Genomic DNA, 26,996 nt, shown 5'->3' with positions numbered 1-26,996 from the left:
AGCCTGCTCTTGTCCTCCTCGTGCTGGGAAGGAGAACATCAGGAAGGAGCTCAGCAGGCAACATGATCCTGGACAGAGAAGAGTTTCAGACTGACATGAAGACCATCGGTTGCTCTGCAGGCCAGACGTTGCTGGGTGGAATCTGTTTGATTTGGGAGAGATCAGTCAAAGCACTTCTCTGATGTTCCATTCAAGGAGATGTGCAGATGTACTTCAGTGTTATGAGAAGCACTATGTTGTTCAGCTATGCAGAGAGTAGAGGAACACATCGAGGGGAAACCTCTTCAGTGGCTGCTGGACAGATGTGGCCACCAGCATCATATGAATTGTGGTTAGGTTAACGTTGGGGTTAGGCATTCATTGGTCCTGGTTAAGGTTAAGGTTTGGGTTAGACTGTCCACAATGAATGGAAGTCAATGTAAAGTCCCAATAAGGATAGCTGCATAAACACCCGTTACTAACAACAACCCGCTCACACACTGATTAAGAAGAAGAACAAATGTGAAACTTGACCAAGAGATGTAAAATCAATTAAATAATCCAGTATGTCTAGTTTCCTATACATTTGGATTATTTCAGTACTATTATTTCATTAATAGTATTTCAGTATTGTTATTTCAGTAGTAGTATATCTGTAGTACTATGTCAGCGGTATTTCTTCAGTAGTAATAATTCAGTAGAATTCTATTCGTGGTATTATTTCAGTAGTAATATTTCAGTAGTATTATTTTGGTGGTATTATTTCAGTAGCATTATTTTAGTTGTATTATTTCAGTCGTAAAATATTAGAAGTAATATTTCAGTAATATTATTTCAGTGATATTATTTCAGTAGTATTATTTCAGTAGTATTATTTCAGTAGTAATATTTTTGCAGTATTATTTTTAGTGCATGCAGCTGACACTAGCTGTTTATTTAAAAGAACCAATCATTATAATTGGTCCAGGGCTCTTTTCATCAGACCAATAGCAGCTCAGTAAAGTAGAATACGGAAGTAGCTCAGTGCTCCTGCTCACCTCACACAACCCAGCAAATATAACCAACGAATATAACCAGCTAGCAAGCAGCGAATATAACCAGCTAGCAACTAGCTCGCACTGCTGCTGCTGCTGTGTGGCTGAGGTCGAGTGTGACTGAAGTGATGCTTAAAGCTGTCATATGTGGAGCTGTGGTGTTTCCAGGGCTTTTCTTCACCTTCAGGAAAATCCTCAAATCAGCTCGGACACACTGGAGCGATGGCGACGTGGTGTTGGTCAGCGAGAGGTCAGCAATTCACCAAACTCCCTTAAGATACTGTGCATTTTAATATCGTCTCCTTTTCTCTACAGTTCTACATACACGGTGAAAGTCTGCAGCTATTATGAGTTATTATACCGAGATGGTTAATTCGGCTCTTTAAAATAGGCCAGTGACTCGTTTCAGCTAAGACATCTGTTTAAGAAAGTCTCGGCTGGTAAACATCCATGTGCAGCTATTCAAAAAGATGGATTTCTACTCCGTTGTTCGGTCATGTGTAAATAATATGTCAGCGAGTACGACTCACAGGCGAGTACGACCTGTGAGTGGATTAATAACTCCAGTATGACTCCTGTGTGACGTCTCTGCAAACTGTCCCTCAGACTGGTCTCTGCCATCCATGCAGCTGTGTCCACTGCAGCTGGAGTAATAGTTGTGACGTCCTGCAAAGATGTCATAACCGACAGGTACACACACACACACACACACACAGAGAGAGAGAGATCTGTGACCAGATCTCCCTCAATCATTTTAACTGCTGTCTTAAATCAAATCATATAGACTGAACTGTTGCACTGTTTGCATATGAACTCTGTTATATGACTCACATACAGTCACTGGCTGGTCAATGGGTTTGCTGTGTTCGGAGCTCCCTACATGGCCCACGACATCTACGCCATGTACCTGAGCTACTTTCACACTCGGAGGGGCAAAGATCCCAGTGGCCACTCTCTGCAGACAGTCAGGGATTTCCTCCTCAAGGACTGGATGATGGTCCTCCACCACCTGACACTGCTCCTTGTTTTCCTGCCCATTGTTCTGGTAATAACAGCTGGGGGAATGACTGTCACACACACACACACACACACACACACATACACACAGAGCCTGTGCTGAAGTGTGTATGTGTTGCAGTTCTTCAGAAGAGGACTGGGGGATTTCTTCATCGGCTGCCTATTCATCACAGAGCTCAGCACTCCCTTCGTCTCTTTAGGAAAGATCCTCATCCAGGTGAAACACATCATCACTGTGTGTGACTCTTATATTTAGATTTCTCCATCAGGACCATCAGTGTTGTGTCTGTTTTCCTAAATGACTCGTACAGTGTTGCCACCAGCTGAAATAACATGTTTTAGTTATTTATTTAGCACTTTATTGTTGCTGGGCTCCACAGTTTAGTCTTTTTTTTATACTGGTTACTCTCTTTCTACTCCATAGTACGTAACCACAGACTTGAGTCACAAAAAAAATCTGATAATCTTTTGTGGACGTCATGAAAAAATAGTCGCTGATATATGTATAAAAAAAAAACTTGGCACTGATTCCTAAGATGTCGTTATCAAACTCTAACGTCAGAGAAATGCAAGTGAGGCTTGATGTATAGAATAACCATAAACTTTATTATAAGTAACTATAAAATGAAAAGAAAACACAAAGACAACCAAATCTAAAAAACTTTAAAATAATATAGATAATAATTTTTTAACATATACCATAAACATAAATGCAGTCTTTTCTGCATTATTTAATCAGTAATATAAAAGTTTTCATGTTGGTGTATATTGGCAAATAAACGCTGACACTGTTATTTTTGTGAAAGGCTCACACAGACCAACTGATAAATCAAACAGGCTTCACATCAGACCCAAGAAATGTGAAAAATATTGGAAAATAAATAACTTTATTTAGTGTTGGATCCACTATGTAAATTATAAATCTGTACTTGGCAGATTCACAGCCCAAAGTTATTAAGAAAGAGTTTTGAGGGTTTGAAGAGAACAACCAGAGATTTGTTCAGCTTTGTCTGAGCGAGCACTATTTCACTCTCACATCTTTATGGTCAGGAGCAGTTTCATTTTGGTAAAGTACAGCAGAACTAGTAGATGATGTTCTTTTCTCTTCCAGTATTTTTGTCTTGTCTCATCTGTTTCTCGTCTCACGTGTCCCTTGACGTCCAGCTGGGCCTTGATAACACCATGCTGCACAAAATCAACGGCGTCATCGTCCTCCTGAGCTTCTTCACGTGTCGGATTTTGATCTTCCCCTTCATGTACTGGATGTACGGCCAGAAGTTTGGGATTCCGCTGCACAGAGCACCCTTCCATCTGCCTCTGCATTGCAACGTGGGCAACCTGGTGATCCTGGCTCCACAGATCTACTGGTTCACCCTGCTGCTGAAGAAAGCTAAGAGACTCTACCTGAGACAGAAGAGAGGGACAGGAGACGGACACAAAGACAGGCCGAAGACAGACTGAAGAATCCACCTGCTTCTAATAATAACCTGCTCAAACTTTGCTGTCAAATATATGTGGACCTTGAAGTAGAAAAATTCTTAGAGAATCAAGTCATAAATTATATTTTGAGAGAATAAAATCATATTCTGATAGTTATTCAACTAGAAAAGCTGTAATTGTAAAATCACTTCAGTAATACAGGGTCTGGTTTACTGACTTTTTGTGAGACTGAAATACCATTTGTTTCGGTTTTACATCAAGTTATTACAATTTTTTTTTATACTTAACATTTCCATCCATTTTTGGGAAATACTGATATTTTCTCAAAATGTATCTAAGCTATTTGCTAAGTGTTGGTGCACAACATCATGATGCAGCTTTTATCTGTGAATTAACAATGTTTGAATCTGAGGTTTGGTTTGGTCTCAGACGTGTCAGTTATTATATGTGACAAAGAATGTTTTAACATTGTACTATTCTAAAAAGGATATTTTTGTATAAATTAAGTGCTGACTTATTCATGAAGGTAAACTTAAATTTCCAACTAAAATAGATTCTGTTTCCAATGATTATGTAAAACTGAATAAATGCCATAAAGATAAATCTACCTGCCAGATTGAGTGAGAAACATTTTTTTTTCTTTTTGGAAAAGCAAAGACCAAAGATTTCATTTTTAATGGCCTCAGGACAAACCTTGCTTGTCAGAAAACTATAAAGCAGCTTAGTTGTTTTCTCATTTGTTGGCTTGATCCTAATTGTTAAGTAGTGTTAAGTTAAACAGGCGTTAGTCTCCAATCTATAAAACCCCTCAAAAGGAACATTTAAACAAAGCGATTAATTGGACTGTGCCCTCAAGACAACTGGTTAGAAAACAAAATTGAAAAGAAAAAAATAAGATTTTAACATTAAGGACAGCATCACTTCCCAACATAGAGCGTTAGGGCTCAAAAATAGTAGAGAAAAAGGAGTCTGTTTAATATAATAATTAATGTGTAATAGAACTTTACCCCCTAGTTCAAATTAGAGAACACGAGAGCGGGAATCTTCAAACTAGAAAAGAATAAAGACATTTGCTGTGACATGTAGTTTTTTTATTCACTCAGATTCCCAACACATAACTTTGCAATAACTCCATTAACTGAATACAGTGAGCAACACTGACAACTGAAACTATATCTTTGTTTTGTCTTGAACTCTCCAGACGTGAGTTTGAACATCTAAACCCTGACTCCCCAGTGGAAAACATGTGAAAACAAAAAAATCAACGTGCGTCTGCCGAGACGAGCTGAGCGATCTTCTGCTTCAGCACCACCTTCATCTCCTCGCTCTCCAGGTTGTCTGTGATGGTGGTGAAGAAGTGACGGGTGTTGTCGCTCTCCAGCGGGCTGCTGCTTTCCGGAAACGCGGTCATGACGGCTTCATAGTGGCTGAGGATCTCCAAACTGGACAAGAACAGCGGCTCACTCCGGCCTCCTGGCATCATCACCTAGAGGAGTAATTAAAATTATACTGGGAGGAACATTTTGCCATCAAAATATCATCTACTGGTGCCTTACATCTAAAATATTAGGATTTTGGCTTTTAATAACCAAGATCATTAAACACATTCTTAGAAAACCAAACTAGTTGTGTGCAAAGAACTTAAACTTTTTAATTTACGCGGTTTTTGTTCTCTGTAGAAGTTGTTACATAAGCCCAGTTAACCTAGATCTGTAGCTCAGCCTCACTGGGACTGCTTTTACCTACAGTTTAATATATGAATTAAAACACACATCTTCTCATAGACCTTCAGATATACTGTCCAGCTGTGGCCGTGGTGTTAATGTTACCTGGATGTGCTGAACATGACAGAAGAGCTGGCTGAGAACAAACAGGACTTCCTGGCTGAGAGTCGTCTCCACCTCCTCTTCCTCGTTTGACGCTTTCAGGCCTTCTGCTTCAGTCAGAGAGTCTATGGTCGGTTTGGTAACTTTGACTGAAGTGAAGGAAGGATTTGAGTCTTTGGATGCTGGTGTTTTAGGAGGTGTTGAAGCAGAGGCCGTCCAGGCACCAGATGACGGAAGAGGCAGCTTGGCTCTGAGCGAGTTCATCATCTCTCTCACAGCATGGGCGTACAACCTGCCAACATGCGCCCAGCCGTCCGCTGACAGCCAGTCTGAGCAGCTGGAGCCACAGAGCAGCTGAAGGACACGAAGCAGGAGGACTGACAGGCGGAGATCACATGAAAACTTCCTAAGATCCATTAGGGGCAGATAGTCCACGTACTCGAGCGAGAAGGGAACGTGGAGGCGACCGGAGGTGATCAGCTCCCTCAGGGTCCCCAGCAGCCTGGACCACTGGGAGACGGAGCACCAGGGCAGAGTCTGGGTCAGAGCCACCAGAAGGCCTTTGCTGAACATGCCGACGTGGTCAGTCCGGCGCTGGTCCAGAGAGAGACAGGACAACATGGTGGACCGAAGGGAGTCCGATATGGAGCAGCACTCCATCCAGGCCAAAAGGCCGCTGCCCTGGCCGTACTGAGGCAGGTCCAAACCGGACCACTCCTGGAGAGAGGGAAAGAAAAATGATAAGTTCAAACTGAAGAAAGACATTTTAAGAAAGATTTAGAGTTACATTGAAAAACAAATGATGCAGCTTCTTTATGTTGAACAGCAACAAACTTCTAATCTTTCTGTTTTCAGCTGCACAAACACGCAGCACAAACAAATGTAGTTTTGAATAACAGGAACATGTTCTTGCAAAAGGCCCAACGTGTGTTGTCCTCAGAAAATGGAGCAACATATTGGGACATGACGTGGCTCTAATATATAAATGATTATCACACTTCATTGAGATTGAATGATCACCATTGACTTCCTCTGAGCAGTGTATTGAGAGGATATGGTTTGTGAAGGTTTGTGCATAGAAGATCGATCGTACACAATGTCTTCACTTTCATCTGAAACCTTGGATGAATAATGTCTTTGAACAGCTTGTAAACAAAGAAAGAAACTCAGGGTGAAGTCAAATCCAAGAGGTTGTTACCTGCTCTGGTAAATCACACACAGTCAGCAGAGACAAGGGAACTTCATTTTTGAAGTGTTCTCCCCACACGGGCTTCAGGTGGAACCTGACTGCCCAGTCCAGTTCCTCCATCTTGTTGTAGAGCCAGAAAAGAGCTCTGGACCAGCTGCTGGGGGCCGCTGCCACCTCTGCACCAACCACCTGCGCCAGTGTGGCTAGCACCGACTCCAGCAGCTCCTTGGTGTCCATGGACCAGTGGCAGACAGTGCCCTCCAGTGGCTGTTCCCAAAACCTAGTAGAGATTTAAGCTGCTTTCAGACATGCACTGAACTCTGGATAATCTTCTGACATTCTCTACAGGGGTTGCATGCGAGAACAGAGTTTCTTTGGCCAGTCCCCTGGTGAGAACTCAGGATAATGACCGAGTGAGCCGATGTGAGAATACAACAGGAGGATTCACATTGAGTGAGTGTGTTGATGACGTTTCAAATACATAATGGACACAAAAATTAAAACATAAGAGAAATTTAAAAAGTCTGGATGAAAAAGTAGTGTCACACACATAGAAGATGCAGAGGAAGATGTCAAGAGAGCACAGATCTCCGCAGCAGAATCTATACTTTACATCCTGCCTCCGCCTGCTGCACCACCCCTCACCTGTACCCTCTGGAGAACTCTGTGTTGTGAACTGAGTGGAGACAAAGTCTGGACCCCATTGAGACAGGTCACAGTTATCCCTTAACTTAATGGGACTCACTGAAAAGGCTAAACAGTTATGGAAAAATTTAATAACAGCAGGTATCTGAATTAAAAGCAACAAGATGACTAACCTGAGAGCCTGGTTGTGCAGCTGGGCGAGGATGTACAGCAGAGGAAAAGGAGAACAGTCCAACAGCCAGTGGGGAGAAGAGGCTGGATGCTGGACATCTACACCCAGAGCAGTGTGGAGGAGCTGCAGACTCAGTTCTGTGTCAAACAAACTGCGACCTGGAGGGAAAACATTGGAGCAGAGAGGCTCATACTTATTTTCTATACTTAAACACACAATGTATTCTATATTTTTACGTTAACAATTGATCAAATCACTACATGTAATGTCAAAGGTATTGCTTGTAGGCAAAAACTCAGATGATTGTAAGCTGACTATACAGAAATGTCTCAGCATCTTTCATCATATTGTTCTGGTTTTACAGGGAGAACATGCAAACTCCACACAGACCCAAGCCAAACCTGAATTAGAACCTGGAACCTCCAAAACAACTTAGCAGAATTCATTTGCTGATGAAGGCTGTGAGATGTGGTTGAAAGCTCCATAATAAAACTCCATAATAAATCGCTGACATCCTATTCATTCATTCATTCATTCATTCATTCATAAGGCTAATTTCAGCATCTTGTTGTTTTAGCTGTTTTGTCTGGTGTCATTCATAGTTGCATTTTCAACAAGGAAGATTCCTAAACAAACATTTCAGTCTGCAACAGATAAAGTTTCACTTGATGAAGTTTAAAATCATGAATACCACAGGACACTCACCCGCTGTGGAAAGGTTCGGCAGGACAAAGATATTCACGACCTCCTGAGGTGGCAGAAAGCATTGCCTCCTTTCTTCTCCCTCGACCGCTATGACCGGCATCATCAGCAGACCCAGGAACTTGAGGAGCTGCTCTTTTTCACAGGCCAGCAATGATTTGGTCTTGATTGTCTCCTGCAGACACTTGCAGAGTAGACGGCCACCACTCACATCATCCTTTACTTCATCACGATTTCCCTTTGCCTGTTTTTCTTCTTTTTCATCGCATTCAGCTTCATTTTCTCTTCCCTTCTCTCCTCTGAGTCCAGGCAGCTGCTGGAGGATCTTAGCCATGAGAGAGAAAGCCCCCTTGTTGAAGACAGCTGAATGACAACAAGACTTCAGAGCGGCCTCTGGATTCTGAAACGCCACTCGTGCTATCAAAGCGGCCGCTGTATTCAGATGGCCCAGCGACACTGTGGCTGACGCTCCGCCCCCTCCTTGGATGATGCAGTTGAAAGCCATGTTGAGCTCCTGCTTAAACCCATCAGTCACAGCAGAGGGAACAGAATGCCCCAAAAACCCTCTGGTGGACAATCTCAACATGGCGGCCAACGATTTGTTTTTGTCTTCTAACGAAAGAGCAGAGAAAATGTCTGCAGTGACTTTCATCAGCTTCTTGCACTGTTTGACATTAGGAGCCTCACTGTGGAGTGTAGCCATGAGGGTGGAGGCCAGGCTGAGCAGCGTATCGTGCTGCTGGAAGGCTGCTTGGTTCTTTTCCAGGAAGTCCAGCAACTGCTCATCAGGGAAGGCCCAGCTTTTCTCACTTGCACACAACACAGCAAAGCTCTGATAGTCCTCCAGACGGTGACTGATGATGTTCATGGTGACCTTTGCTTCCATCTCGGGGGTTGTCTCTATGGTGGGGAAAACCAGGGACTCCAGCAAACCTCTGAGTAGATTCATCTCTGGCTTTTGTACATCACTTTCAGTCATCGTTTCAGGCAAACCAGCTTCCTCTGGAGCTGTGAGGACTCTCTGGACACTCTGTTCCAGTCTAAATGTAGAGTAACTAAAATTTGTACTGTCATCTACTGCCAGGAGTTTGCTGTTAAGCCAAAACTGTGTGAGGTCTGTTATAATCTTCAAGGCTTCTCCAAGCGTCATCCTGCTGGGTTTAAACTGAGACGGTGTGTGAGAGGCACGCAAGTCGCTCTGAGCCTCCTGAATTAGTTCAGGACTCAGTTTCCCATCATTCTTTTCTCTGATGCTGACAGCTTTAGACAACATGTGCATCTTCTCTTTAGTTGGAAGCTTGACCTCTTGGTCTATTAGCAAGGCAGTGAAAAGAGAATCAAGGGAAATGGAGAGGGCTTGGAGACAGAGATCTGATGAGGATATGTGATCTTTCATGTCTGTAAGTGCATGAAGGAGAATGTGCAGGACATCATTGGCTGGTGATGTGTCGAGCTTAAACCTCTTGGCAGCTTGAGGGGACAGACTGGAGGACAAAGAGGACAGACGCGCAAACTGCTTGGCAAACATGGCCTCTATGCTGTCCTCTCCTCCTACTTTCTGTTCATTTCTGCCCTTCCACAGTTCCCACCACACCTCCAGAAAAAGTTGCACATCATCCTCTCTGGTAGGGCTGCTTTTCACATGATGCACCAGCCTTTCAAGCTCAACACAGATCTGAGATTGGGGAAGACATAGGAGGAAATTGGCGAAAACATCTGCAGCCGCCAATGACCTCACCAGCTCCAGCAGGACAACATGGTTGAGCTCAGGGAGGCCATTCAGGAGAGGGAAGAAAGGGTTCTCTTTCCATGATGTCTCTACGTCCTCTTCGGCCTCTCCGCACAACAGCTTCAACCACACAACACAAACTATCTTCTTTTTCCAGCAGCAAGCTGTTGTGTTGAGTTCATCCTGTCCACAGATTTCTCTGACTGCCTCCACCACTGGATGTCCCACCCTGCTCCAGTCAGCTTTCTGAAGGGAGGACAGGGCTGAGGGCAGACAAAGCTTATTAGCCAGGAGGAACGCCCCCTGAAGAACGGACGAGTCTGAAAGCATAAAAGAGACGACTCAACACCCAATAAAGAATTATTGCTTAATGAGAAGCCAATCACTCAATTAGGAAAGTTTATAAGAGGTGGACAAAATAACTAGTGAAGCAACTGCTGATTACTGTCTCAATCATTATGTCACAATTTTTCAGACAACATTAAAACAATCAAATTTTATTTGCATAGCCTGTATTCAAATCACAATTTGCCTCGTAGAGTATAACAATTGGTACAATTATTTAAGCATTAGACCAATTCACAAACTAGCATCTGCTTCCTTAACTTGTGTTTGATTTATGTTTTCCTGTCAATCCCATTATCGTCTGTCATCAAAACAAAAACTGAAGCCAGAGAGTCAGAGAAAAGTTTAAAACTATTTGGTCAAACTTCAGCAATTAATTGTGTTGAGAATCAAGCCGAATTTATGACAGTTTCACCCAAACTCTAGTCTTAAATTGATACATTAATCTTTTTACAAGTGTAACCATGTTTCCCATACAGGAGAAGATGTTTAAGGGGATGACAGAGAAGTCCGTTACCTTTGTCCATCACTGATGTTGAAGCTTAGCAGCTGAATGTAGCTACAGGAAGTCGTCAGCTTGTTTCCAGTTCTAACACACGAGCTGTGGTCAGACTGAAGAGTGTGTTTAGTCAATTAAACCTGCACCGCTGCACAGCAAATACAACAAACTGAGACGATTCACTGCGGCATGTCAAAACTTCGCATAAAGCGCTTCCGCTGTTCCGCATCAACGTGTCAAAAAAACAAGAGGGTCCCACGGCTGATTCACACCGCCACCTCGGGACAAATCGAGTATTGAAGGTTGAAAACGAAACGCAAACGTTCGCTTCGTGTTGATCGATCGATGAATTAAGTTATGATAAGGAATTGTGTGCTTCGTGTTGATTTCATGTGTTCATACATTATGTTTTACTGAACATGTGACGTTCCGAATGTCTAGTTCAGCAACATCTGTAGTTCAGCAACATCTGTAGTTCAGCAACATCTGTAGCGCACAGACCAGACATAGAGTATCGGTCAAATGTTGGTTTCATACAGTGTGTTCACATTATAAAATATAATATTTCTATAAATTCCGGTCTCTGATATTATAACCGACCACGTGACAGCAGCTGCAGCTTGTGTTTCAGACGAAGTGAAAGTGAAAGTGTGTCTTCACAGATCTGCAGCTACAACAAGGGGATCTGTACCGGTGGATGATCATGGATTTACTCTTACACATACTTTGTTACTTGTCTCTATGTTCAGGTAAGTTACTGACTCAAGCTTTGTTTCAGTCTGTGGTGTGTGTGTGTGTGTGTGTGTGTGTGTGTGTATTATGCTACACTACACATTCTACTGTAATATACTGTAATACGATAATGATGTATACCTGTACTGTCTATATTGTACTGTATTGTACTACAACACATTATATTACACTATACTTTTCTGTACAACATTGTGCTGTAATATACTACAGTATACTACACCCTGCTTTACATTCCATACTACTTTATAAAACTATTCTATAGTGTACAACGGTGTGCTGTACTAGTAAACTACACTATCCTGTCTAAAGCATAACACACTATAAGCCACTATTATATTATAGTATACTACACTTTTCTTTGTATACCATACTACACTGTGTTTTAATTTACTATTAGATACAACTTTATACTGTAATATAATTAATGCAGTATACCACACTGTACTTGTACGATATTATAAAGCAGTAAAATAAAGAAATTGTAAGCTGCACTGCACTGAATTATTTTGTGTCTCTCAGGAGTTCTGTGCCTGCATCAGATGACATGGCTGCCCTGTCATTTCACTGATGAAAAGGTGTTTCTGAATGAAGAAGGTCACACTGAGACTCGGCCTATACACAGAGAGGTCATGCTGCAGTTTGGCCGAAAAGGAGATGATCCAGTCAACCCACATGCCGTCACTTTCCTGGTCACAGGTAAGAGCTGTAGCCTTCTACCCAACATCAACAACACTGAGCGCTGTTCTGTTCTCTTGTATTCTACTGTATTCTGTTCTGTTGTAGGATCTAAGTTGGACCTGCGGGATTATGTGGAGGGGGTGGAGGCAGAGCATTTGGACTGTGAGCTGCATAGGTACAGTACAGAGGGAATCGATGTCCGCTGGCCTGCCCAGGAAGCCAAGGAGTACAACCGTTGGTTCAGCTGCACCCTCAAACACAGCAAGGGCCTGTTCACCGTCACTAGCTTCCTCAGACACCCATCTGACCAACCCCCCCCTGGACAGCAGGACTACCGCAACTGGCCTGTCATTGAGGACAGGGAGATGCTCACAACAATGGGTAACACTCACTGTCTTTAATAATTAAACATATCACAGTTTGACTAAATCATGTCTCTGTCTCATTTGCCTCTGTTTTGTTTTCATAGTTGCCCTGGTCATGAAAACACAATCTCCATCAGTCAAAGCTGCCCTGAGCTCCCAACAAAAGCTTCACTGCCAGTTTGCTCTGGACCACAGGGGAGCAAATGTCACTGTGGAGTGGAACTGGCAACATCGTGGCGAAAGAATCATACTCTTCAGCCATTCCCGCCGCGTGGGGCATAACCAGGGGACTGGGGTTGAGTTGAAGAGCCTCGCTAGGGGGGATGCTACCTATAACCTCCCCTTCACCAAGATGAGCAGTGAAGGGAGGTACATTTGTTCAGTGTCAGTGAATCCACTGTTCACCAGTCTGGATATAAATCTGTATGTCGAAGGTAAGACAGTCACACAAAGGTTATGGATCAGGGCATGATGTATAAAATGCTAACTGTGGTTGAAATATAAAAAGGCTTTTGAATGTATAGTTTTAAGTGTGAGCTTATTAGACCGTACCAGGCCTGACTGTAAAAGCTTGGTCCTCTTTAGTCTTGAAGCCTGAGTGGCTGAGGACTTCACACACGTCAGTAAATGTTCAAAATATGGAACAACTTTCAGTATAATGTGTGAAGGCATCACAGGCGACGTGTTCTCTTTTGATAGATGTCTAGAGAGCATTAAAAGAGTGGAAGTGTTACGAAAATAAACCTTCAATAATAGACAATTTAGATTTTTTATGATCCAGCTAATGTGAATCTCAGAAATAAAAGGTTTTGAATGCTTAAAAGAATGAGTGAACAGTGAAGGTAATAGAGCGGAACAGCATTCATTTTCTCCTTTGACGAATCAGAAGTTCAGATTTAGGAATACAACTGAGAACCTGATGCAGTCGGTATTGAGAATAAATACTTCTGCATAAAAAATCATTGATCCATAAAAAAATGAATTCCTTCAGCCTGCGAGATTTCCCTCACAACTTTGTCTTGTACATTAAGGGCTGCAACTGGCCTTCTTTTTATTATCACTGAATATATGTGAATAAGATTGACTGATTCATCTTTAAGTCTATTAAAGTCAGAAGACAGTGTAGCATGCCCGTCGTAACTCATATGTTTTTTCAGGCCAACTGTTCAAAACAAACGTTTTATTCAGTTTACAAATATAAAAATAGAAACTAAAAAACATCCGTTTCTAATATTTAAGAAGCTGAAACTAGCATGGTTGGCATTCTTGTTTGAGAAATTCTCAATTATATCACTTTTAAAACTAAAAAGAGGATAATTAATGTTGTACACAAAATCGTCTCTTGACAATCTCATAAGGAGTTAAAGTCATGAGACCTCTCGCTGAAAATTCACTTATACTTCATTGTCTCGTCAGAGCCTCCCCGTGTCACTGTCAACGTCGGACCCGTCTTCCATCTGCAGGAGGGCGAGGAGCAGAGGGTTTTTTGTGATGCAGAGAATTACTACCCTCTGGATGTGGACATAGTTTGGTACGAGCAGGACCCGGCAGCGGCAGGCCAGAGGGTTGGCGCTCCTCTGCCCACTGTACTCCAGAACATTTTGCTGTCAAGCCACAAACACAACCAAGACAAGACCTTCTCTGTGTCGGCGTACTTCTACCTCCAGGGTTCACGCAGCAACTCTGGGAGACAGTTTACATGCAGCATCTCCCACCAGTCCTTGCGGATGCCCATCAAAAAGAGCTTCATCCTGCATGTTGAAGGTAAGGGGAGAGAACCCACCCAGCAGCGATTGAGCTGTAGTGCCATGAATTATCACACAGTGGCAGCAGAGGGACTCAGTTGAGGCCTGACGTCTTTCTGTTGTGTTTTCTCCTCTCAGAGCCAAGCAGCTGGTTGTCTGACCGCAACGTTGGTGTCTTTATGTTCGCACTGCTGCTCTTCCTGGGTGTAATGCTGCTGCTGTACTCAGGTGGATGTGGAGGTCCTCACATAAACAGGCTGATAAAAGGATGTGCGCACACGATGATCCAGGTCATAATGAGGAATATGGAAAATTAATTTAAAATCCACTCATCAGGGGGAAAAGTAACAGAGGTACTTAGTTATTCAGTGGCATCACCTCATGCGCACTGCAGGTAAATAAACAGTCAAGGATAAAGCACAGAGAATCAAAGTCTTCTGCGTTTGAGGGACAGTCACATGACAACAGATGAGAACTACTGTTGTAGCAAACACTGAGACATGTGAAGTGTTCATTTCTAAAGGAATAATTATCACCTATTCTCTCCACAGCAGGAAGAAAATCAGTACAGGTAAGATAATGTGAAAACAAACATAACCATCACCATCAATAAAAAATAGGTTTGTAATCACTGTATGTCTCCCTGCGTGTGTGTGTGTGTGTGTGTGTGTGTGTCTGTGTGTGTCTGAGTAGAAAAAACCATACTGAGAACCTCACTGGCCTGAACACGCATCACAAGCAAAACCAGTGAAGATGGAGCGGCTGTCACTCCTCCTTCATTCATTTTTATTTGTGAATGTCCTAGGCTTTGTGTGAGAGTGAGGACATGTTGGCTGGTCCTCACTTCTTCAAAGGCTTGTTTGAGGGTTAAGACTTGGTTTTAGGGTTAGGGTTAGAATTAGGTTTAGGGTAAGGGGCTAGGGAATGCATTATGTAAATGAATGTCCTCACTAAGATAGAAGTACAAACGTGTGTGTGTGTTTGATGAGGTGAGTTTTGGTTTCTGTGAAACTCAAAGTTGCTTTGATTTTCATGCTAAAATTATGATGTAGATTTTAATCCTTGTGGGCGGCCGGAGCAGTCCACTACACTGGTGACGATGTACAGTATAAGCAGTAGTTCCATGGAGCTGTGTTTTTACAAGTGGGTTTTGTTTGTATCATGTACGTGCACGATGATGCACATGCACACATGCAAGCACATAGGCTATATGGCACATGTTCCTGCTGTGGTTTTTCAATACTCCAATAAAAGCAGTTAATAAAATCACTTCCAGCCAACAAACATGGACGTAAGCAACACTCAGTTTCAAATGTTTTTCAAAAATCGGCTTTGTGAATGTTATATAAGGACGTCAATACACTCAACATGTTGCTTTGATCTCAGGGATACATACATGGTGAAATAATGAATGAAACTAGAACATTATTACACAGAGTAAATTAAATGATATTATTTACCTGGAGTGAACCTCAAATGTCAGAGAGCATGCTAATTTATTGTTGAATATTGACATTGACATCATTGACATGATCTTCAACCTAGAAATATATTACACATGGCAGACATTGTAAAAATGATGGTAGATTTATATTGAAATTGTACAAATTACTAATGAATTGAAAAACTGTATTATCATGTGGTTTGTGCTTTATTTTGGCAACATGTGTTAGAATAAAGTGTTCTTGGAGTAAGACGCCTGTTTGAAATGTCTTTTCCTCTTGCTTACATTTCTCCCCCGAGCTCGGCCCATTACAATTTGCTAAGTGAAAATTTGGACTCAAGTAAAAATCCTTCAATTAACTCCCACTCACAAACTTAATAAAGGCACAAATAAGCTGTCTTTTGACATGAGAATTCTGCAGCTGATGCTCAGAAACAGAGGAAAGTGCACCCCTCTGAGATCTGACCTGAAATAACTGTATGTTTCTGATGCAGTATAAATATCTCAGGGTATTTTAAACCTCACGATGCAGATGCCAAACACTTAAGTTCTTCTTCTGCTGTCCTCAGGGGTAAACACAACATAAGTATGGCTATTGCTGCCATTGATTTCACTCTTCTGTAAATCTTTACTTGCAACTTGTCACTTCAGATGTATCAACTGCAGGATTCTTATTTTTCTTTTCATCCATTTGTTTCATTCTTCCACTACTAGATATTTAAGATTTGACAAATTAAAACTCTAGAAAATAAAATCATATGCCGTGGCAGAATATCATCATTGATGAAGTCCACATTTTTGTCTGGCTTTCCTCTGTGAGAAGTTGACAACTGCTTTTAAACACTCTCATACTGAACTAGTTTCACTGGGAATCCCTTGATACATTTATCTTATTTAAATTTGAGCTGCAGAGCAATTTTGGGTGTGATCCTTGGAGCTTTGATAAATATAAGCTCTAAAACTAAAACCAAAATGGAGCAAATGTTTTGTCTAATTCTCTACTTGTCACTGTCTCCATATCCACACACACACTCACACACATAAAATAAAAGCCTCTTGTAAAACTGCCAGCTGAACTTTGGAAGTCATTGGCTGTCGTGCTGCATACTCTTTGTGGCCCTCATTAGAAACACACACTTACCCCATGCAAACTACACTGACCTTCACTTCTTGTATATGTCAGCCATCAGCTTTGACGCGGCCTGATGAAGAGGAACTCAAACCTGTTCACAGCGAGCGGAGCTGGTCAGTGAGGTCTGAGTCCATTTACAGGGATAAACAGAGTTCTGCTCAGACTGATTCCAGATGTGTGATCGTGTGTGTGCTACCAAAAACCCTGTGGCCTGAGGGGTAACTGTGTATGTGTGTGTGTGTGTGTGTGTGTGTGTGTGTGTGTGTGTGCGTGCATGCGTGTGTGTGTCTGTGTGTGTGGCCCAGATTTGATCACAAATGTTCAGAGAAGACAAACAGAGTAGGGCAGCACTAAACTTGTCTCTAAGGTGCAGAGGGCAAGAAATAGAGTGAGTTAGAGATCCAGAGAGAGAGTGGGGTGTAAAAAACTGAAAACTAATTGAATTAACAGACAAAACATTCGACATATTCTGAAGAATTGCTGTGACCAAGAAGTAAAGAAAGATTTAAAAAAAGGCAGCAATAAAAATTCACAGACACTGACACAAGCTAACTAACACCATCAACGGAGCTGGTTTCCTGAAAACATACAATTAGCAATGTTGAATATTGGTGGTAGAATGACCATGAATAACTAAAAAAGGTGGTTTGATGATAGATGAAGTACAATGTAAAGGCCATAGGGCTGGATGATAGTAAAGAAGAAGATGAAGAAAGCCTTTTGACTTAGTGTATTGTACAAAAATACAACAAAACTAGAATGTCCCTCAAGGGAAAAAACCTCCACCAAGAGTCCTCCTTTGAAGCCACATTTAAATTCACTAGATCCAGATTTCCATTTGGATCTGCACCAAATTGCACACTCATAAATATCAGTCCCCTAAATATGTCTGATCCCTGAAATATCCCGTGAGAAATCTGTAAGAACGTCAAAAATAGCCCTAGCTGATAAAAAAAATTCCTGGATCCACCCCCTGATTTGGATCCACACCAAAATGTAATAAGATCTTCCCTGACCCATACTGCATGCCTTTACCAAGTTTAGTCATAATCCGTCCAGTAGTATTTGCGTAATCCTTCAAACTAAGTAACAAAGAAGTAAACAGATAAGGGTGAAACCATAACTCCCTTAGTGGAGGTAGTTAAGAGCACCACTTGGTCTTATCCCTTTTAACTTCTGAAAAAGTGAGGACATTTAGGTTAAGGTAAGGGTTAAGGTTCGGGTTAGACGTTTATTTGTGATGGAGTGAGGCAGTATTAAGTTGTCTCCATGACTCCCATTGCCCCCTCTGTCAACTGGGCAGTCGAAATGAAAAGCCAAAGGCAACACACTAGCCGTCACACGACAGTCAGTAGCTCTGCGTCCCCCATATCACCTACATATCCAATCATATCTCCGACTCTTACGCTCAGTCTCTCAGGTTGGATCCAGAGTGAGTTGTCCAAGTTTGTGGTTTCAGTTGATCAGATTTTAGTCCAATCTATGACTTCCTGTATTAGAAGTGCAGTTAAAGGTTCAACTTTTAGGCGAGAGATATCCGACTTGAAGTTTAATCTTGTAGAGGATGAGATCAAGATTAACCTTCTGACCTCAAGGTGCTAGATCGAGACGGTTAGGTTAAGGCTTCTAGGTGAAGTGGTTTAGGACGATTGATTTAGGGCAGGATTAGGCATTTAGTCGTGATGGTTAAGGAGAGGGTAAGGGTCTAGGGAATGCACTATGCCAATGAGTGTCCTCACTAACATAGAAGTTCAAAAAATGATGTGTGTGCACATGTGTGTATCTGTGTGTGTGTAGCTCTCAAGAGCCTGTGAACAAACCGCAGGCCACACACTTAACTGCTACACACATAATGAAAGTCCATGTCGAGCAAGTGGAACATTCACTGTCTTGTGTGTGTGTGTGTGTGTGTGTGTGTGTGTATCAGTCATTCTGTGGCTTCGACTCTCCTCTCTTCACCCTCATCTCTCTTTTCCTTGTTCTCTTAACCATAGAAACGTCTTTTTCATTATTTCCTTACGGTTCATTCCCCCCTTCTCTCTTCTGCTCAGAGTTAGACTGAAGAGTGTGTTTAGTCAATTAAACCTGCACCGCTGCACAGCAAATACAACAAACTGAGACGATTCACTGCGGCATGTCAAAACTTCGCATAAAGCGCTTCCGCTGTTCCGCATCAACGTGTCAAAAAAACAAGAGGGTCCCACGGCTGATTCACACCGCCACCTCGGGACAAATCGAGTATTGAAGGTTGAAAACGAAACGCAAACGTTCGCTTCGTGTTGATCGATCGATGAATTAAGTTATGATAAGGAATTGTGTGCTTCGTGTTGATTTCATGTGTTCATACATTATGTTTTACTGAACATGTGACGTTCCGAATGTCTAGTTCAGCAACATCTGTAGTTCAGCAACATCTGTAGTTAAGCAACATCTGTAGCGCACAGACCAGACACAGAGTATCGGTCAAATGTTGGTTTCATACAGTGTGTTCACATTATAAAATATATTCCGGTCTCTGATATTATAACCGACCACGTGACAGCAGCTGCAGCTTGTGTTTCAGACGAAGTGAAAGTGAAAGTGTGTCTTCACAGATCTGCAGCTACAACAAGGGGATCTGTACCGGTGGATGATCATGGATTTACTCTTACACATACTTTGTTACTTGTCTCTATGTTCAGGTAAGTTACTGACTCAAGCTTTGTTTCAGTCTGTGGTGTGTGTTTGTGTGTTATACTACACTACACACTCTACTGTAATATACTGTAATACGATAATGAGGTATCCCTGTACTTTCTATACTGTACTGTATTGTACTACAACACATTATATTACACTATACTTTTCTGTACAACGTTGTACTGTAATATACTACAGTATACTACACCCTGCTTTACATTCCATCCTACTTTATAATACTATTATATAGTGTACAACGGTGTGCTGTACTAGTAAACTACACTATCCTGTCTAAAGCATACCACACTATAAGCCACTACTATATTATAGTATACTACACTTTTCTTTGTATACCATACTACACTGTGTTTTAATTTACTATTAGATACAACTTTATACTGTAATATAATTAATGCAGTATACCACACTGTACTTGTACGATATTATAAAGCAGTAAAATAAAGAAATTGTAAGCTGCACTGCACTGAATTGTTTTGTGTCTCTCAGGAGTTCTGTGCCTGCATCAGATGACATGGCTGCCCTGTCATTTCACTGATGAAAAGGTGTTTCTGAATGAAGAAGGTCACACTGAGACTCGGCCTATACACAGAGAGGTCATGCTGCAGTTTGGCCGAAAAGGAGATGATCCAGTCAACCCACATGCCGTCACTTTCCTGGTCACAGGTAAGAGCTGTAGCCTTCTACCCAACATCAACAACACTGAGCGCTGTTCTGTTCTCTTGTATTCTACTGTATTCTGTTCTGTTGTAGGATCTAAGTTGGACCTGCGGGATTATGTGGAGGGGGTGGAGGCAGAGCATTTGGACTGTGAGCTGCGTAGGTACAGTACAGAGGGAATCGATGTCCGCTGGCCTGCCCAGGAAGCCAAGGAGTACAACCGTTGGTTCAGCTGCACCCTCAAACACAGCAAGGGCCTGTTCACCGTCACTAGCTTCCTCAGACACCCATCTGACCAACCCCCCCCTGGACAGCAGGACTACCGCAACTGGCCTGTCATTGAGGACAGGGAGATGCTCACAACAATGGGTAACACTCACTGTCTTTAATAATTAAACATATCACAGTTTGACTAAATCATGTCTCTGTCTCATTTGCCTCTGTTTTGTTTTCATAGTTGCCCTGGTCATGAAAACACAATCTCCATCAGTCAAAGCTGCCCTGAGCTCCCAACAAAAGCTTCACTGCCAGTTTGCTCTGGACCACAGGGGAGCAAGTGTCACTGTGGAGTGGAACTGGCAACATCGTGGCGAAAGAATCATACTCTTCAGCCATTCCCACCGCTTGGGGCATAACCAGGGGACTGGGGTTGAGTTGAAGAGCCTCGCTAGGGGGGATGCTACCTATAACCTCCCCTTCACCAAGATGAGCAGTGAAGGGAGGTACATTTGTTCAGTGTCAGTGAATCCACTGTTCACCAGTCTGGATATAAATCTGTATGTCGAAGGTAAGACAGTCACACAAAGGTTATGGATCAGGGCATGATGTATAAAATGCTAACTGTGGTTGAAATATAAAAAGGCTTTTGAATGTATAGTTTTAAGTGTGAGCTTATTAGACCGTACCAGGCCTGACTGTAAAAGCTTGGTCCTCTTTAGTCTTGAAGCCTGAGTGGCTGAGGACTTCACACACGTCAGTAAATGTTCAAAATATGGAACAACTTTCAGTATAATGTGTGAAGGCATCACAGGCGACGTGTTCTCTTTTGATAGATGTCTAGAGAGCATTAAAAGAGTGGAAGTGTTACGAAAATAAACCTTCAATAATAGACAAGTTTGATTTTTTATGATCCAGCTAATGTGAATCTCAGAAATAAAAGGTTTTGAATGCTTAAAAGTGAGTGAACAGTGAAGGTAATAGAGCGGAACAGCATTCATTTTCTCCTTTGACGAATCAGAAGTTCAGATTTAGGAATACAACTGAGAACCTGATGCAGTCGGTATTGAGAATAAATACTTCTGCATAAAAAATCATTGATCCATAAAAAAATGAATTCCTTCAGCCTGCGAGATTTCCCTCACAACTTTGTCTTGTACATTAAGGGCTGCAACTGGCCTTCTTTTTATTATCACTGAATATATGTGAATAAGATTGACTGATTCATCTTTAAGTCTATTAAAGTCAGAAGACAGTGTAGCATGCCCGTCGTAATGTTTTTTCAGGCCAACTGTTCAAAACAAACGTTTTATTCAGTTTACAAATATAAAATTAGAAACTAAAAAACATCCGTTTCTAATATTTAAGAAGCTGAAACTAGCATGGTTGGCATTCTTGTTTGAGAAATTCTCAATTATATCACTTTTAAAACTAAAAAGAGGATAATTAATGTTGTACACAAAATCGGCTCTTGACAATCTCAGAGTCATGAGACCTCTCGCTGAAAATTCACTTATACTTCATTGTCTCGTCAGAGCCTCCCCGTGTCACTGTCAACGTCGGACCCGTCCTCCATCTGCAGGAGGGCGAGGAGCCGAGGGTTTCCTGTGATGCAGAGAATTACTACCCTCTGGATGTGGAGATAGTTTGGTACGAGCAGGACCCGGCAGCGGCAGGCCAGAGGGTTGGCGCTCCTCTGCCCACTGTACTCCAGAACATTTTGCTGTCAAGCCACAAACACAACCAAGACAAGACCTTCTCTGTGTCGGCGTTCTTCTACCTCCAGGGTTCACGCAGGAACTCTGGGAGACAGTTTACATGCAGCGTCTCCCACCAGTCCTTGCGGATGCCCATCAAAAAGAGCTTCATCCTGCATGTTGAAGGTAAGGGGAGAGAACCCACCCAGCAGCGATTGAGCTGTAGTGCCATGAATTATCACACAGTGGCAGCAGAGGGACTCAGTTGAGGCCTGACGTCTTTCTGTTGTGTTTTCTCCTCTCAGAGCCAAGCAGCTGGTTGTCTGACCGCAACGTTGGTGTCTTTATAGTCACACTGCTGCTCTTCCTGGGTGTAATGCTGCTGCTGTACTCAGGTGGGTGTGGAGGTCCTCACATAAACAGGCTGATAAAAGGATGTGCGCACACGATGATCCAGGTCATAATGAGGAATATGGAAAATTAATTTAAATTCCACTCATCAGGGGGAAAAGTAACAGAGGTACTTAGTTATTCAGTGGCATCACCTCATGCGCACTGCAGGTAAATAAACAGTCAAGGATAAAGCACAGAGAATCAAAGTCTTCTGCGTTTGAGGGACAGTCACATGACAACAGATGAGAACTACTGTTGTAGCAAACACTGAGACATGTGAAGTGTTCATTTCTAAAGGAATAATTATCACCTATTCTCTCCACAGCAGGAAGAAAATCAGTACAGGTAAGATAATGTGAAAACAAACATAACCATCACCATCAGTAAAAAATAGGTTTGTAATCACTGTATGTCTCCCTGCGTGTGTGTGTGTGTGTGTGTGTGTGTGTGTGTGTGTCTGTGTGTGTGTGTGTGTGTGTCTGAGTAGAAAAAACCATACTGAGAACCTCACTGGCCTGAACACGCATCACAAGCAAAACCAGTGAAGATGGAGCGGCTGTCACTCCTCCTTCATTCATTTTTATTTGTGAATGTCCTAGGCTTTGTGTGAGAGTGAGGACATGTTGGCTGGTCCTCACTTCTTCAAAGGCTTGTTTGAGGGTTAAGATTTGGTTTTAGGGTTAGGGTTAGAATTAGGTTTAGGGTAAGGGGCTAGGGAATGCATTATGTAAATGAATGTCCTCACTAAGATAGAAGTACAAACGTGTGTGTGTGTTTGATGAGGTGAGTTTTGGTTTCTGTGAAATTCAAAGTTGCTTTGATTTTCATGCTAAAATTATGATTTAGATTTTAATCCTTGTGGGCGGCCGGAGCAGTCCACTACACTGGTGACGATGTACAGTATAAGCAGTAGTTCCATGGAGCTGTGTTTTTACAAGTGGGTTTTGTTTGTATCATGTACGTGCACGATGATGCACATGCATCAAATGTCAGAGAACATGCTAATTTATTGTTGAATATTGACATCGACATCATTGACATGATCTTCAACCTAGAAATATATTACACATGGCAGACATTGTAAAAATGATGGTAGATTTATATTGAAATTGTACAAATTACTAATGAATTGAAAAACTGTATTATCATGTGGTTTGTGCTTTATTTTGGCAACATGTGTTAGAATAAAGTGTTCTTGGAGTAAGACGCCTGTTTGAAATGTCTTTTCCTCTTGCTTACATTTCTCCCCCGAGCTCGGCCCATCACAATTTGCTAAGTGAAAATTTGGACTCAAGTAAAAATCCTTCAATTAACTCCCACTCACAAACTTAATAAAGGCACAAATAAGCTGTCTTTTGACATGAGAATTCTGCAGCTGATGCTCACTCTTTCACTCACACGATTTCACTCTTCTGTAAATCTTTACTTGCAACTTGTCACTTCAGATGTATCAACTGCAGGATTCTTATTTTTCTTTTCATCCATTTGTTTCATTCTTCCACTACTAGATATTTAAGATTTGACAAATTAAAACTCTAGAAAATAAAATCATATGCCGTGGCAGAATATCATCATTGATGAAGTCCACATTTTTGTCTGGCTTTCCTCTGTGAGAAGTTGACAACTGCTTTTAAACACTCTCATACTGAACTAGTTTCACTGGGAATCCCTTGATAAATTTATCTTATTTAAATTTGAGCTGCAGAGCAATTTTGGGTGTGATCCTTGGAGCTTTGATAAATATAAGCTCTAAAACTAAAACCAAAATGGAGCAAATGTTTTGTCTAATTCTCTACTTGTCACTGTCTCCATATCCACACACACACTCACACACATAAAATAAAAGCCTCTTGTAAAACTGCCAGCTGAACTTTGGCAGCCATTGGCTGTCGTGCTGCATACTCTTTGTGGCCCTCATTAGAAACACACACTTACCCCATGCAAACTACACTGACCTTCACTTCTTGTATATGTCAGCCATCAGCTTTGAAGCGGCCTGATGAAGAGGAACTCAAACCTGTTCACAGCGAGCGGAGCTGGTCAGTGAGGTCTGAGTCCATTTACAGGGATAAACAGAGTTCTGCTCAGACTGATTCCAGATGTGTGATCGTGTGTGTGCTACCAAAAACCCTGTGGCCTGAGGGGTAACTGTGTAAGTGTGTGTGTGTGTGTGTGTGTGTGTGTGTGTGTGTGTGTGTGTGTGTGTGTGTGTGTGTCTGTGTGTGTGTCTGTGTGTGTGTCTGTGTGTGTGGCCCAGATTTGATCACAAATGTTCAGAGAAGACAAACAGAGTAGGGCAGCACTAAACTTGTCTCCAAGGTGCAGAGGGCAAGAAATAGAGTGAGTTAGAGAGCCAGAGAGAGAGTGGGGTGTAAAAAACTGAAAACTAATTGAATTAACAGACAAAACATTCGACATATTCTGAAGAATTGCTGTGACCAAGAAGTAAAGAAAGATTTAAAAAAAGGCAGCAATAAAAATTCACAGACACTGACACAAGCTAACTAACACCATCAACGGAGCTGGTTTCCTGAAAACATACAATTAGCAATGTTGAATATTGGTGGTAGAATGACCATGAATAACTAAAAAAGGTGGTTTGATGATAGATGAAGTACAATGTAAAGGCCAAAGGGCTGGATGATAGTAAAGAAGAAGATGAAGAAAGCCTTTTGACTTAGTGTATTGTACAAAAATACAACAAAACTAGAATGTCCCTCAGCCGAGGGAAAAAACCTCCACCAAGAGTCCTCCTTTGAAGCCACATTTAAATTCACTAGATCCAGATTTCCATTTGGATCTGCACCAAATTGCACACACTCATAAATATCAGTCCCCTAAATATGTCTGATCCCTGAAATATCCCGTGAGAAATCTGTAAGAACGTCAAAAAAAGCCCTAGCTGATAAAAAATTCCTGGATCCACCCCCTGATTTGGATCCACACCAAAATGTAATAAGATCTTCCCTGACCCATACTGCATGCCTTTACCAAGTTTAGTCATAATCCGTCCAGTAGTATTTGCGTAATCCTTCAAACTAAGTAACAAAGAAGTAAACAGATAAGGGTGAAGAGCACCACTTGGTCTTATCCCTTTTAACTTCTGAAAAAGTGAGGACATTTAGGTTAAGGTAAGGGTTAAGGTTCGGGTTAGACATTTATTTGTGATGGAGTGAGGCAGTATTAAGTTGTCTCCATGACTCCCATTGCCCCCTCTGTCAACTGGGCAGTCGAAATGAAAAGCCAAAGGCAACACACTAGCCGTCACACGACAGTCAGTAGCTCTGCGTCCCCCATATCACCTACATATCCAATCATATCTCCGACTCTTACGCTCAGTCTCTCAGGTTGGATCCAGAGTGAGTTGTCCAAGTTTGTGGTTTCAGTTGATCAGATTTTAGTCCAATCTATGACTTCCTGTATTAGAAGTGCAGTTAAAGGTTCAACTTTTAGGCGAGAGATATCCGACTTGAAGTTTAATCTTGTAGAGGATGAGATCAAGATTAACCTTCTGACCTCAAGGTGCTAGATCGAGACGGTTAGGTTAAGGCTTCTAGGTGAAGTGGTTTAGGACGATTGATTTAGGGCAGGATTAGGCATTTAGTCGTGATGGTTAAGGAGAGGGTAAGGGTCTAGGGAATGCACTATGCCAATGAGTGTCCTCACTAACATAGAAGTTCAAAAAATGATGTGTGTGCACATGTGTGTATCTGTGTGTGTGTAGCTCTCAAGAGCCTGTGAACAAACCGCAGGCCACACACTTAACTGCTGCACACATAATGAAAGTCCATGTCGAGCAAGTGGAAAATTCACTGTCTTGTGTTTTTGTGTGTTTGTGTGTGTGTGTGTGTGTGTGTGTGTGTGTGTGTGTGTGTGTGTGTGTGTGTGTGTGTGTGTGTGTGTGTGTGTGTGTGTGTGTGTGTGTGTGTGCATCAGTCATTCTGTGGCTTCGACTCTCCTCTCTTCACCCTCATCTCTCTTTTCCTTGTTCTCTTAACCACAGAAACGTCTTTTTCATTCTTTCCTTACGGTTCATTCCCCCCTTCTCTCTTCAGCTCAGAGTTAGGGGCACAGCACTCCTGTGATCTTTGAATAATAAACAGCTCTAATGACGGTCCATCCGTCTGACTCTCCTCTCCTGAGCTGTTGTGACAAATCAGGAATAACACTCGTCTGATTTCCAACACAAAGGGTGTTTGGAAAAGCAAAGCAGCTAATTTCCATCAGCGCTCTCGCTGACAGACCTCGACTCGCTCACTTTATGCAGCAGCTTGGAGGACATGAGCTCATGCGTGCAGTTCCTGGCCCGGCTGACGACATGCTTCTATTTGCCAGCAGCTATGGACGCTCTGGGCTTTCATGTTGAAACATCACACTTACATAAGCGAGCTAAGAGAGAGAGTGAAATGTGATTTATACGGTGCAGCAAACCAACTTTTAGGTCAGATCGTAAAAAGGAGGTCATGTCATTGCTTAGCTATGCATGCAACAAGCATCAAGATCATGTTCAGAGAAAATAACCTCATCAGTTCACAGGGACATTTCTTGATTGTCTCTCTGGGAAACTGTTTCCAAAAACAGATTGCTTGTGTGTTTGTGTAGTGCTGCCAGACACACAAAGCAATTAAGTGTAAGTCAC

General features: G+C 42.0%; 4 protein-coding genes across 4 annotated transcripts; 3 read left to right on the top strand and 1 right to left on the bottom strand.

The window, feature by feature from the left end:
• Nucleotides 1-1,005: 1,005 nt before the first annotated feature.
• Nucleotides 1,006-4,084, top strand: LOC117772556 (TLC domain-containing protein 3A-like). Its single transcript, XM_034603800.1, has 5 exons — nt 1,006-1,263; nt 1,620-1,703; nt 1,851-2,058; nt 2,152-2,247; nt 3,195-4,084. The coding sequence occupies exons 1-5, from the start codon at nt 1,142-1,144 to the stop codon at nt 3,489-3,491; spliced, it is 807 nt and encodes a 268-aa protein (XP_034459691.1). The 5' UTR covers nt 1,006-1,141; the 3' UTR covers nt 3,492-4,084.
• A 462-nt stretch (nt 4,085-4,546) lies between these two features.
• On the bottom strand, nt 4,547-11,003 carry gemin4 (gem (nuclear organelle) associated protein 4). The gene is made up of 6 exons (XM_034603740.1): nt 10,596-11,003; nt 8,008-10,053; nt 7,304-7,460; nt 6,495-6,765; nt 5,300-6,013; nt 4,547-4,956 (listed from the first exon to the last, which is right to left on the bottom strand). Exons 1-6 carry the CDS (start codon nt 10,603-10,605, stop codon nt 4,732-4,734), a joined length of 3,423 nt encoding a protein of 1,140 aa, XP_034459631.1. The 5' UTR covers nt 10,606-11,003; the 3' UTR covers nt 4,547-4,731.
• Nucleotides 11,004-11,180: 177 nt separating this feature from the next.
• On the top strand, nt 11,181-15,813 carry LOC117772545 (tapasin-related protein-like). Its single transcript, XM_034603775.1, has 8 exons — nt 11,181-11,326; nt 11,850-12,026; nt 12,114-12,389; nt 12,478-12,807; nt 13,790-14,137; nt 14,257-14,346; nt 14,670-14,689; nt 14,812-15,813. The coding sequence occupies exons 1-8, from the start codon at nt 11,275-11,277 to the stop codon at nt 14,824-14,826; spliced, it is 1,308 nt and encodes a 435-aa protein (XP_034459666.1). The 5' UTR covers nt 11,181-11,274; the 3' UTR covers nt 14,827-15,813.
• Nucleotides 15,814-19,159: 3,346 nt separating this feature from the next.
• On the top strand, nt 19,160-23,562 carry LOC117772546 (tapasin-related protein-like). The gene is made up of 8 exons (XM_034603777.1): nt 19,160-19,375; nt 19,881-20,057; nt 20,145-20,420; nt 20,509-20,838; nt 21,803-22,150; nt 22,270-22,359; nt 22,683-22,702; nt 22,845-23,562. The coding sequence occupies exons 1-8, from the start codon at nt 19,324-19,326 to the stop codon at nt 22,857-22,859; spliced, it is 1,308 nt and encodes a 435-aa protein (XP_034459668.1). The 5' UTR covers nt 19,160-19,323; the 3' UTR covers nt 22,860-23,562.
• Nucleotides 23,563-26,996: the final 3,434 nt, after the last annotated feature.

Source organism: Hippoglossus hippoglossus, chromosome 13, assembly GCF_009819705.1.
Source record: "Hippoglossus hippoglossus isolate fHipHip1 chromosome 13, fHipHip1.pri, whole genome shotgun sequence".
Lineage (NCBI taxonomy): Eukaryota > Metazoa > Chordata > Actinopteri > Pleuronectiformes > Pleuronectidae > Hippoglossus > Hippoglossus hippoglossus.
This window is presented reverse-complemented; position numbering and strand designations above follow the sequence as displayed.

Bases quoted from the DNA above. Each gene is read 5' to 3' on its own strand.
- LOC117772556 (XM_034603800.1), top strand. From the start codon at position 1,142: ATGCTTAAAGCTGTCATATGTGGAGCTGTGGTGTTTCCAGGGCTTTTC. The intron at 1,264-1,619 runs GTCAGCAATTCA...ACTGTCCCTCAG, and splicing joins GTGGTGTTGGTCAGCGAGAG to ACTGGTCTCTGCCATCCATG. The intron at 1,704-1,850 runs GTACACACACAC...ACTCACATACAG, and splicing joins AAAGATGTCATAACCGACAG to TCACTGGCTGGTCAATGGGT.
- gemin4 (XM_034603740.1), bottom strand. The intron at 6,766-7,303 runs GTTAGTCATCTT...AATCTCTACTAG, and splicing joins CTGCACAACCAGGCTCTCAG to GTTTTGGGAACAGCCACTGG. The intron at 4,957-5,299 runs GTAACATTAACA...TTACTCCTCTAG, and splicing joins GTCATGTTCAGCACATCCAG to GTGATGATGCCAGGAGGCCG.
- LOC117772545 (XM_034603775.1), top strand. From the start codon at position 11,275: ATGATCATGGATTTACTCTTACACATACTTTGTTACTTGTCTCTATGT. The intron at 11,327-11,849 runs GTAAGTTACTGA...TGTGTCTCTCAG, and splicing joins TTACTTGTCTCTATGTTCAG to GAGTTCTGTGCCTGCATCAG. The intron at 12,808-13,789 runs GTAAGACAGTCA...TTGTCTCGTCAG, and splicing joins TATAAATCTGTATGTCGAAG to AGCCTCCCCGTGTCACTGTC.
- LOC117772546 (XM_034603777.1), top strand. From the start codon at position 19,324: ATGATCATGGATTTACTCTTACACATACTTTGTTACTTGTCTCTATGT. The intron at 20,839-21,802 runs GTAAGACAGTCA...TTGTCTCGTCAG, and splicing joins TATAAATCTGTATGTCGAAG to AGCCTCCCCGTGTCACTGTC. The intron at 22,360-22,682 runs GTGGGTGTGGAG...TTCTCTCCACAG, and splicing joins AATGCTGCTGCTGTACTCAG to CAGGAAGAAAATCAGTACAG.